Genomic DNA, 11,918 nt, shown 5'->3' with positions numbered 1-11,918 from the left:
TACGGGACTATACGGGACTCTACGGGCTCACTACGGCATTATATGGGACTATACGGGACCATACGGGACTGTACGGGACTATACGGGCACACTACGGGACTATACGGTACTCTACGGGACTCTCCGGGACTCTACTAGCACTCTACGGGACTCTACGGGACTATACGGGACTATACGGGACTCTACGGGCACACTACGGCACTATATGGGACTCTACGGTACTCTACGGGACTCCACGGGACTCTACGAGACTCTACGGGACTCTCCGGGAGTCTACGGGACTCTACGGGACTCTACGGCACTCGATAACGCTCAAAAACACTCGAAAAATGGTCGATAACGGTCGAAAACGCTCTGAAAACGGTCGAAAAACGCTTGATAACGCTAGTAGGTAAATGTAAAAATTATACGCGAAATCACTCGGCTCATATCCGCGGCTAGGGAGGATTTTTCGCTGCATTCGGCTCTCACGCATACTCGTTATGAGTGTAGCGCCGAACGCACTCATACTCAACGCCTCGCCCCGTAGCTTGGCGCTTGACTGGTTGCGACGCGCGAAGATTTCTAGGAACGATCGCACTCGCACAAATTCGCTGCATGCGAGTTCCGTACGTGACATCTACGCGTGCCCCAAAGCTCCGTATTACGTCGACTTCGGGGCAACAATGTACTTAGAGTAAAAAGGGCGCCACGAGTGTTCTTCCCTTACCATCGAAAGCGTACAGTGTCGGTAAGCGTAGGTAAGCCACCACCGTCAACTGCCGCATGGTATTACCTTCACGGGTACATGAGCCGCCAACTATGACTGGTAGATGGTACCGCCATCGTGAGTGCGCGATCCCCTACCAGAAATTCGTTGCGCCGCCCTTGGGGGAAAAAACGGCGAAAGCTAACGTATGAAACCAGAGGGCAGCACAGGACGCGATCGCGCCACCCTGCCCGGTAACAATCTCCCAACTCATCTCCTCTGTCATCTCTGATCTCTGATATGTCTTAAAAATAATGAACTACAACATTGCCATGTAGCGAGTTTTCTACTTCATGCGTTGGCAACAGTTCATGATCACGCGAGGGTTAATGTCACTTTGATCGTCAAATGAAAGTAATATTTATTCTTACAGTCTGAAACGATTACTGTCATAGCAGTAATGACAGAAATTCAATGGCCTTGGCAGTACAGTTTTCCTCCCTTTTTTACGTAAGTCTTTGGGCTGACATCGCTCGTCCTTAACCTAACTTTAAGTAATGTTTAATTTTGTTCTTTGTCCATTTTGTCTTTAATAGTCACTAGGATTTATTCGCAATTTATCGCTACATTCTCAAAAGATAACAAATATATATTCTTATTTAAATTTCTCAAGGTGCAGTTCTCATATAATTTTCAAATTTAATTTGTGATTTAAATACCACTAAACATGTGTTTTGTGTTTAAGATGGCAAGGTCACATTAATTATTATCTGTTTATTAACTGCACACAGTTTATAAATGATTGTAGGCTTCAACCACATACGGAAACCAGAGAAAAGCAATTAGCAGCGTGGAAGAATTTAATATTAGAATATTACCGTGTTACAAAAGAAGCAGTGTTAGATATTCGGGAGGTGCATAATTGTCCTCTCTTCCACAATACTACAATTGACCGTATCCTTAAAATATTAGCATAGAGTATAGAAAAGCTATATAATATGAGTGCAAATTATATTTAAATCGTGGTAAGACATAATGTTTACTTCTTAATTTTCATTAAAAAATTGTCTCAATTTTTATTGAATAAATAAAGTTACGATTAGAGATATTAAAAAATATACTTAAGAGATCCAATCTATGTGGAGCATATTTAATTATACTTTCTACGTAGTCATTTAAGTATCATTGTTACACTTTTTTTTTAAATCATTATGTTATACTATATTGGTTTACAATAGTCAAAGTTAACTCTTTAAATATATTTCAATATGTATTTTCCTAAAATAGAAATAACAGGAAAATTGCCTTCTGACGTAATTGTCATAGTATTGGAAGAATTGGCAAAGTCAGGGAACGCGAGCCCCTTGGATAAGACGAAACAAAGATGGTTAGTTTATTGGCATACACTGGAAGAATGGGGAGAAATAATATATAACTGGGTGCAAGACAACGGATTTATTGGCTCCGTCTGCACTTTCTTTGAACTTACACAAGGAGATGATACTATTGATCAAGGTATGATTGTCAGTTACATGTGCAATCTGTATAGTTCATGTGCAATTGTTACATTACTTTCAGAATTTCATGGGCTGGACACAGAAGTGCTAATTAGAGCACTTCGGACTTTGGAAGCTTCTAGAAAAGCTGAGATTATCATGTTCGATGACAATCAGGGTGTAAAATTCTTTTAATGAATGTAATTACTTTACTCATATACTATTCTTTTTTTTCTTTTTGATGATATTTATTTACTTATAATAAAATGATTAAATTCCATGTAAAAGAGTTCTTTTTTGTATTGATAAAAAATTGTTCGATTCATAATACAGTGGAATCACATAATGATTAATTCTTTGAATTAATCTATGTATAATGGCTTGTCTATGTAAATACAATCTGGACTTACTACTTAAAATTAATTTGTTTTTAATGAATAGCATCGTTCTAAAAATGAATTAAAATTTAATGGAGATACAAAACTAATCCACAATCATTTATTTTACAAAATGTCTTTCCATTATTACTTCGATGGAGTGTACGTATACAATGAAATGCTTGTAAATAAACTAATTTCAATAATAATACTAAATCGTATTATTTTATGTATGTGTTAAGTTGTATCCTTTTTCCTTCAAAGCATACAGAAATAATTTGAGTATATAAAAGTATTACCATTGTAGTATAAAAAGTTAAAATTAATAAAAATAACATAATTAAGTATGGATATATCAAATATCTATACAACATTTATGATAATGAATGTTACAGTAAATGAACGTTTTTTAAATACCAGCAGAATTTTTGTAAAAATCCGTAAAGCAAGATTTTAACGTTTCTTTTTAAATTGTTCTTTGAAATAATTTGTCAAATAAGCATACAATTCCAGGAAATAAAAATTAAGCCTTTCATTTTCTTCCTTGTTGAATTCATACTTCAAATTATAATAGTCTATTAAAATATATTGCAATAAAAAACAGATTTTCTACATATATGTGTAACTGTAGATAATACAATTTACCGCACCTGCAGTAATTTAAGAGATAAGTATCATAATGCAATAAGTATCGTTTCCCTTTAAGTAGAAGAATTTGCTAATTAAAATACTAACAGTCATATAAAATTTAACTGAAGTAGTTCCAATGGCACATTATTATCAAGAAATGCCGTAACGTCTTCATGTTAATTAGATGTAAGAGTGACTTAATAATAATATTAAGGTATGATTGCATGTAATATCATGCAGTAGGTAAAGTACGTACTGAAAGATTAAAATTCACATTGACAGTTGTAGAGTTGATTTTCTACAGATCTGAAGTCTTTCTCGACTAAAGCAAAATACCGGGTAACAAGTAGTTATTCATGTGAATACGTGAAAATATATTTATATTTCGGGTTTTCTATGTTGGGAAAGTTCGATGACTTCCTCCTGTTGACTTACTGGAATGGCACCCATTTCATCTTTGCTCATACGTTCGATAATACAGGCTCCAAGAGCATCGCACACAACATTGATGGTAGTACGGAATCGGTCCCTGGAAAAAACATTAACATTCTCAAATGCATTGAGCTGCAACAATAATTGAAATACCTATAAAGAAGATATAAAACAAGTGTGAAGTATTCAATATGGCAATAACGGAGTAGGTTTGATATGCAATATATGGCAATTAAAACATCCTGGAATTCCTTAGTAACGTTAAGAAAAAATAATCACAATCTTTACCATTTTTATATGTAAAATTTTCAAAAACGCTACTTATAAATGTGATATTTAAACGAATGTTCATATCTGCAATTATAATTTAAAAGTGGCATTCTAAATAGAAAGTTGACTTAAATGCTTAGCGACAATTGATTCGTGTTGTTTTGTACGTGTCATATATCGCAATAATATAAATGAAAGCTTACAATAGCCAGTCAACTGCGAGAATCAATGAAACGTCATCAGCTGGTAGACCAACCGTATCCAAGACCATTACCATTGTAACAAGACCAGCTTGAGGTATACCGGCAGCTCCTATACTAGCCGCTGTCGCCGTTACACTATATTTCAATGAAAGAACATATATTAATAAAGATAAGCACAGCAACAGAAACCACTAGCGGATATATGTTGGAAATTTTCAATAATTCCTCTTTTAAATTCTACAGCTATTTCTCTTATAAACGAAATGTCTATTCGAGAGAAAATTCCACTAATGGTACTGGTACTAAATTCAGGAGAATAAATCTAGTAATAATAATAGGAGAGGAACTTCCATTCAACATTTTTAGACAGCGAAAATAAGAAGCAATAAATATATACGTATCAGTACCTAATACCAATAACATTGCTAAGGGTCAGGTTAATGCCTCGCACTTGTGCAATAAAAATTGCAGCAACAGCTTCGTATAACGCAGTTCCATCCATGTTTATCGTCGCTCCGATTGGCACAACGAATCTGGTTATCCGCGGATCCGCACCCATGTTATCCAAACATTGTAATGTAACAGGTAATGTGGCAGAACTGGAATTATAAATTCCTTAGATAAGGAGAAACTCAATTCCAAAGAAAAACTTGAAAACGTTACCTCGAAGCCGTTCCAAATGCCGTAACCATCACCTGTCCCATTTGTCCTAAGGCTTTGAAAGGTAATTCTCGGGTACAGACGAAATAAATGACCGAGAGAGTACCAAAGCCGTGGATTATTAATCCCAGTAAAACGGTCAAAAAATAGAGCCCTAACTGTCCAACGATAACACCGAAATCCTCAATCTCTAACAGCTTTGCCGCAATCAGAGACGTTACGCCAATGGGAGAAAGCCTGAAAATGGAAATAACATGATGGTTAAAATGGAGTAACGTTTAAATAAAATATTAGCGTCTTCTTAAAAGATATTGCTAAACTTTCAATTATACTTAAAATGAAACGTGTAATAATAATTGTTACTGTACCAAATAACCCAGTTGGTGATAATCATCATAGCATCGGTCAGTGCGGTGAAGAAATCCAAAAGAGGTTTTCCCGGTTCGCCCATTTTACCAAGAGTAACGCCAAAAACAATGCTAAAGATGACTAGACCGAGAGTATTCATTCCATTTGAGTACTTGCCCTCAATCTCCCATTCATATATACTTTTCGCTATACAAAACATAAATATGTATCATTTGTAAATCTAGCATAAAGGTTCACTATTAACTATAATCGAAATTGTGAATTCCCGCATTAACATAGTTTCGTATAATTTAACTTACCCTCGGAAATATTTTTCGGCTCCACCAATTCCGTTCGATACTAAAATAATATCAACGATTGAAATATAAAAATCCAACACTGTTTTCATTTTGAAAGAAAAATTAGCCCAGCTTATGCATAACATGACAAAATAGAAACGTAAAAATATATAAGATGATCACTTACGTGTTGCAAGCAAGCTTGAATTAGATTAGGTGGAAATATATTTCTAAAAAAAAAAAAGAGACATTTTGATAATTATAGAACGTTAATTTCTCGAATTAATTACTATTCTAAACGTTGTTTTCATGCATTGAAATAATGTCTTTAGAATAATCATACCTAATTAAATCCAGAATAGTATCTGCTGTGGTAACGTTTCGCGACTTAACTAATTCAGGTTGAGCAACAAAAGAGTGTCCCGTTGAGACACCGGGACGAATAATCAGTACAAGAATTATACCAAGAATTACCGCACTTATCGTTGTCGTGCCATAATAATACACCGACCGCATACCGATCTTCCCTGTAAAAGAAAAGGATTTTCAGAAAGCTGATTACGCGTTCTTCACAGATTTGCTGATTATCTCAAAGTTTTCTCTGATCAGAACTAAGATATTTTAAACATTTAAAGATCGACGTACGATGATTTGATTTCCATTAAGTAATATGTCATCGTAGAACTCTAAAGCGCAAAATTAATGCTACTTTATAATGCTGTCCGGAATTACAATTAAATCTGCACTGTTCATACCTGATAAATTAAGATCGAGACTCCCAATTGCACTTACAATACTGGCGACGATCAAAGGGAGTATTAGAGCTTTAAGCATTCTGAGAAACATTTCTCCCGTGTATTGTATGTACATTATTTCTCGTGGAGTCCATTCATCCGTTTTAGCACTTCTAAGGATGAGTCCAAGTGCTGTACCAGCGCAAACACCGACAACGGTCAAAAGCGTCAATACGTTCTCCGAAAAGAAATACTTCACTCCTTTCGGTAGCGCCATTTTGGTTCAAGTGAGCTGAAATAAAGAAATAATTAATTCTCGTTCCCAGAATGACAAATATAATAAACTCCCGTATAATCCAACGCATATATAATAATTCTGGAAGAATAAAGTTCTGTAGCCACATCATACCGCCAATTGTTCATACAATTATATATTTTTCGTTCATTTTAATTACGCTGTTAATCAACGAAACATATTCTGAATTTCTGCTTCGGAGTGGAATCAAGAATTATTCAATACGTATTATTACTGATCCATTAATAAAAGACACTCTACAATGTCTTCGTACTATTTTGACCACAAGAAAGATTATTCAGCAATGACGATCCGCCTTTGAATCACAATAAAAGTTGTGTTTCCCCCTTTTTTTCAAAAAGCAACATCAGGACCACGTATGACATCAGACTTAATTAGGTTTTCTCCCAGACAACAAAATGACGAATCCACTGCATTAAGCCAATCATGGTTATTTTGTGCACAAAATAAAAAAATAAATAAAAACCGCAGATTTAAGAACAGCTGGTAGAACAGCTCGGGAATTCTGCGAAAATTGAACTGGCTCTTTGCCTATAATGAATTAGTAATTATGTATGCTGGACTATTTCAAGCATAATGCAGTGCCAAAATACAAATACGTTTTCCGGGTTTATTTGCTGATAATAATTATATATGTGTCGAAACGCGAAGAGCACGGAGCAATAATAATCTCCACGGCGATAATTTACCGATCGTCATCGGTTACATGCACAAGGATTTGTACACACAGTAAATGCATAACTAACCGCCCATGGTAACATCAGTCAATTAAGGATAATTACGTATATTGATTACGAAAGGGCGTGAATGCTATCCTGCATGACACACTGAACTCATACCTGTAAGACTGGCATTACATAGTAAAAGACGTCGTTAACATACTCTTTTGTAATCGCTTGTGTAACGAGTAGATACTGAGAAAGCAACATACATAGGCAAATAATATAACATTAATCAGTAATATAATATAGGCTCGATATTTTGACTACTCTCTTGTAATATTTTCTCACTATCTGGGTTTTGATTTAAATTAAATATATTGCTGTATAATTGGTACCCACAGGAATAAAGAATCCCATATCAAATCGAGAGTAAATAGATAGTTACACCATAAAAAAATAAGCAGTCATTGCACAGGTAAACCCTGCAGGGGAATCCCGTGAAATTTCCATCTACTCCCATCTTCTACACGTATGAATAACACATTGGAAAGCCGAAGAGCAACGACCGCCGAGCGACGCGACTGCAAGTTTCCACTGGGCTTCGATATTCGCATGCAGGTATTTATTTTTTTTTTAAGACTACGTTCCGATCCCACTGAAAGAATCCTCGCATACGTATAGAAAGAAAACAAACTACTCGTATAGGGCTTTTGCAGGCACTTTGCTTAACCGGGGTAATTCCTCTGGACTGCCTGACCGCTTAATCGTCGAATTAATGAAAATGTAAATAAAAGCTCGACTGTATACGTGAAAACGCCGTTCGATGAATTTCTATCGGTACAAGAAAAAAAAAGTGCTAACCACGCAACCAAAGTTCCAAGTAATATATATATACATATACATACACAATAATTCTATAGCATAGGTATGTTACGGGGTTTAAAGGTTTCATTACTCCGTTTTAACGGTGATTTCTTGGGCCTGTTTTCCTGACGATTTCCTGGAAGACAAGTTTCTCTATGCTTTTACTATCACAACGTGCCATTTTTCAGGAAAAAGAAAAAGACAAAAGATGGGCATAACACGCCGTGTCTCAAAACCGCGGAATACATATTCATCTTGTGCCGGGTACATGGCTGAACATGAATGTGTACGAGGTAAGGCGAGTTCAGATCAACATACAAGTATGGACGTATGTACAGTGGAAGACATGAACGTATGTACAGGGAAGATACGACTCGTTATACCCCGTTGGTACCGTGCTCATAGAGAAAGCATTCATGTCCTTCGGTCTACCATCGGAGCGCGGCAAACAGCCTCGATTGTTCAATGATACCGGTTCGTATTTGGCTGTACGAGTATCATCTTTCAAGATGCCATTCATTGCCTCTGACGATTTCGCCCGTAAAACAAAAAAAAAAGCATTACTTTCGACTTCTCTTATACGCGTTCGTGCGCAGATCGTACCCAAAGCTGGGTTTAGCTCACGCTGTCCTAGAGAAAAATAATGCACGTAGTTTTTTGATTATTATTATTATTTTTTTTAATAATTTGTAAGTGAACTTCCGCAAATGTTTAACCAATTAAATAAGTAGCCCTCTGGTTTCCAAAGTTAGTGCACAGAATTGTTTGGAACTTCGGCACGTGCAAATCTGAGCTACCGGGAATATTTTCTGACTGCGGAAATAGCTACATGATAAGAATACATATATCATTGTTCAAACATATTCCACGTGACGAATCGCACCACTGGCTTCTTCTCCGGACGGTAATCAGGCCCACTAAAATCCATTTCTTGTCAAGACCAAATTCAAGTCAATCGAGGGTTACCTTTTTAATCTACAAATGGTCCCTGCAATTTATATATCCAACGATGAAACTTTCAAGTTTGATACAGGACAAAAATATCCTGGGAATTCCTTGGGTCCATTTTTTAAAATATTTATCGCTCTCCCCCATGAGAACACAATGCACACAACCCGTGCACGGCTCTTAAATCGAGCCAGTAAACAGGCTTAACTACGCGATCTCATGCCAAGTAATAATTATCGTGCCTCGGAGTGCCGCCCTTTGTCCCATTCATTGACGAGGAAGTGAATACCATCCCATCGCAAAATTCGCAGCGTCTAGCCCTCTCGCACATGTACCAATATCTTATTATCAGTTACATTTTCCTCGTCAGATTTTCATCCGTTCAATCTTGTGCGACCTGCGAGATACAGGTAACCCTCCTATAACACGGTAAATAGGTTCCTAGAAAATGCCGAGTTGGGTGAAACCGTCTTATATGAGACTCAGAGCCAGGACAAAAAGGGGGGATTACGTTCCGATACCCTATTAAAAACAAGCTTTCTTTTTTAATTCCATATAAGCAACTTAATTGTTATTAAAAATATAAATGAATGTATAACACGAAACGAAAAGAGAAAAGAAAAACAAGAAATATTATTTTCATGTAAAGGTACTATAGTTTGTTATTCCTTCCCGCCATTATTTTAAGGTGATTTAGTTTTTAAATATGTTAAACAAAAAGCATGTTATCCAGTGCTTTAGGAGTACAGGGTTGTACAAAGGTTTTCGCAATTTTCTTATCGTGTTACAGCGAAACAGTGTTATAGGGTGCAGTGTTGTAGAAGGGCTACCTGTACTACGTTTTACCTTCCACGGTGTATATATTCTTCAGCGAGGAAGCTTGTCGTTGGGTTCAATAATTAGTACCACGAAGTACAAAGTGGCAACGACCGCGCTGGCTTCGCCGATACTTACGCGCTGAATCGAGTTCGGACGCGGGTGGACCACCGGTTCGGGTCGAGAGTGGGTCTCCGATCGAGGCGCGACTCGGAGCGGGCGTCGAGCGAATGCGAGAAACCGGGTTCGGGAGCACGCGTCTCGCGAAAGTGGCCGTTCCTCGCGGACTGCGGCGAGCCGAGCGCACGCGAGATGCGGCCAGCCTCCGGCGAGAGCCCTTCACCACCGAGCGGGTTGGAGCGGGCACGTGTCCGACCCGTTCACGACGCGAAGCGCGCAGCGGCTCTACGCACTCCCATTCAAAAACCGAAATCTTGGCCCCGAGTCGAACCGCCACACGCCGGTGTGCACCGCATCGAGGTGGATATTACGCGGGAACCGGCGCGGCGATAGAAACTCGGGACCGCTCGGAGCAAGGTTTTTTGCGCACCATCCTTGATTCTTCAAAGCAAGATCTATCCAAGATGAATCCTAGATCATCTAGGATGTCGTCCAGGAGTCCGAGTACTCGAGAGATTTTTGTATAATTGGGGATAGTTGGCCTTGAGGAGACTAAGGAAAAAAAGTTCATTCTTTTCGCGCTGCCCCGATACGGGGTAATCCCAACGAAGACGCCCTTAAATTTCACTGCCGAGAGAACGTATCCTTTAACATCTAGGGATGTGAGGTAAATTATTAACGCTTTATTTAATTTGCAAAAAATCTAATGCATTACGGATAAAAGATAAGTTTGTTTATAATGAAACTAGAAGATATAATTATAATTTATAATTAATTTATAATATTAAATAAGGTATCATAATAAATAATGATAATTGAAAAGTTTCAAAGCACGGGTATACCCAAAGTCCTACGTCACATCTCTTACATTGGTAATGCGTTTGTCGTTGCACCCCATTTGTAATACAAACGATACCCTTTCTCAATCCGCTTTTTCGTTTTGTTTTCGCGCTAGGGTAAATCGCCGGGAAGGGTCTACCATTTAAGGTAGTTTTAAAATGTTTCAAAATTACGGACTCATCGAGGCTGGGAATTTATGAATTGTTCCTTTTTTTTGCGGTCCTGTTTCCGGTAGAGAACAATAAGTCTGAAACGACGGGTTAAATTGGAAAGTTGGTTACCTCAGCGATATTTTAATTTCGCTGTATTTTTTACGATAACCTAGAGACACTTTCTTTGTTGTTGACTTTCACGGTTTGCCGGTTAACTCTGATTGTCGGTACGATAACGGGCCAGCCGATGTATGATTACTTTAAGTAGATGGTATACTCGTGTGACTTGATTCTTTATCAGATGAAGTTACCGATATCTTGACTTTGCGCCGTTCTTCAAGGTCCGTGCAAGGAACTGTCGGAAAATTTACCATGTTAGCCCCCGGACCAATGAAATCGGTATTAACTAAAAAATTTGAGTCATTAACAATAATTATTTCTTCAATCGTTAAACGCTCTCCTAGTCATCCTCAATTCTTAGGTGGGGGCTACGATCAAAACGCTACTTCTTTACCCCTACTGTATTATTATTTCTTCAGTCATCACATGGTCCCCTTAACTATTAGAGAAGCTCCCCACATTTTGGAGAATTCTAAGCTTGCTATCTTTTTCATGAAAATATTTCACTCCAATCGGCCATTTTATTTGCGAACCGTAGTTCGAGGTTCGCCACTCTTTCATTTTTTTTTCCGTCACCCCTCCGGAGTCCTGACGCGCGTCAGGGAATCGTTATTGCAGACCGACGCACTAATTTGCGAATAATTTGGCAAAATTACTGTGAGAATAATACGCTTTCGCTTAGCACGGGAAGAGCATGATGTGCACGCAAGGTCATTTAACCAATTAAATGGGCTCCAGAATATCCAATGACGGCAGCAAATTGAATCCTAACTTTCGTCACTCGGCTTATGCGAATGCTCCCTCGGTGGATGGCATCGTGTTTCCTCCTTCGGATAAAAAGTTTCGTACAAGTACTTGCTGCCTCCGTATCACGTGTGACACCGAATCTCGCCGAGAACGAAGATGCTTTAAAATGGGCAAAGAATAAGAGAGATGTCTTAAA

The 11,918-nt window shown here is 37.9% G+C and overlaps 2 protein-coding genes across 3 annotated transcripts; one reads left to right on the top strand and one right to left on the bottom strand.

Moving 5' to 3' along the window:
- The first annotated feature begins 945 nt into the window (after nt 1-945).
- LOC105697343 (vacuolar protein-sorting-associated protein 25) lies at nt 946-2,603 on the top strand. The gene is made up of 4 exons (XM_012420590.1): nt 946-1,198; nt 1,497-1,642; nt 1,985-2,203; nt 2,267-2,603. Exons 1-4 carry the CDS (start codon nt 1,149-1,151, stop codon nt 2,377-2,379), a joined length of 528 nt encoding a protein of 175 aa, XP_012276013.1. The 5' UTR covers nt 946-1,148; the 3' UTR covers nt 2,380-2,603.
- Nucleotides 2,604-3,129: 526 nt separating this feature from the next.
- Nucleotides 3,130-10,042, bottom strand: LOC105697342 (excitatory amino acid transporter 1). Of its 2 annotated transcripts, none has more exons than XM_012420589.2 (10): nt 9,774-10,042; nt 6,159-6,429; nt 5,747-5,930; nt 5,591-5,633; nt 5,425-5,464; nt 5,125-5,311; nt 4,760-4,993; nt 4,504-4,695; nt 4,097-4,231; nt 3,130-3,720 (listed from the first exon to the last, which is right to left on the bottom strand). In XM_012420589.2, exons 2-10 carry the CDS (start codon nt 6,412-6,414, stop codon nt 3,570-3,572), a joined length of 1,422 nt encoding a protein of 473 aa, XP_012276012.1. In that variant the 5' UTR covers nt 6,415-6,429; nt 9,774-10,042; the 3' UTR covers nt 3,130-3,569. The 2 variants fall into 2 exon arrangements, with proteins under 2 accessions (XP_012276012.1, XP_012276011.1); XM_012420588.2 differs by having other exon boundaries at nt 9,882-10,042.
- Nucleotides 10,043-11,918: the final 1,876 nt, after the last annotated feature.

Source organism: Orussus abietinus, unplaced genomic scaffold (assembly GCF_000612105.2).
Source record: "Orussus abietinus isolate OABI.00-Male unplaced genomic scaffold, Oabi_2.0 scaffold110, whole genome shotgun sequence".
NCBI classification, from domain to species: domain Eukaryota; kingdom Metazoa; phylum Arthropoda; class Insecta; order Hymenoptera; family Orussidae; genus Orussus; species Orussus abietinus.
This window is presented reverse-complemented; position numbering and strand designations above follow the sequence as displayed.

What these genes read in the sequence shown, in the direction of transcription:
- LOC105697343 (XM_012420590.1), top strand. Translation starts at nt 1,149, where the DNA reads ATGACAGAAATTCAATGGCCTTGGCAGTACAGTTTTCCTCCCTTTTTT. An exon ending in AGTTTTCCTCCCTTTTTTAC is followed by an intron (nt 1,199 to 1,496) that starts GTAAGTCTTTGG and finishes AAATGATTGTAG; the next exon opens with GCTTCAACCACATACGGAAA. An exon ending in CCACAATACTACAATTGACC is followed by an intron (nt 1,643 to 1,984) that starts GTATCCTTAAAA and finishes TAGAAATAACAG; the next exon opens with GAAAATTGCCTTCTGACGTA.
- LOC105697342 (XM_012420589.2), bottom strand. Translation starts at nt 6,414, where the DNA reads ATGGCGCTACCGAAAGGAGTGAAGTATTTCTTTTCGGAGAACGTATTG. An exon ending in ACTATTCTGGATTTAATTAG is followed by an intron (nt 5,634 to 5,746) that starts GTATGATTATTC and finishes TTTTTTTTTTAG; the next exon opens with AAATATATTTCCACCTAATC. An exon ending in AGCAATGTTATTGGTATTAG is followed by an intron (nt 4,232 to 4,503) that starts GTACTGATACGT and finishes ATTGAAATATAG; the next exon opens with TGTAACGGCGACAGCGGCTA.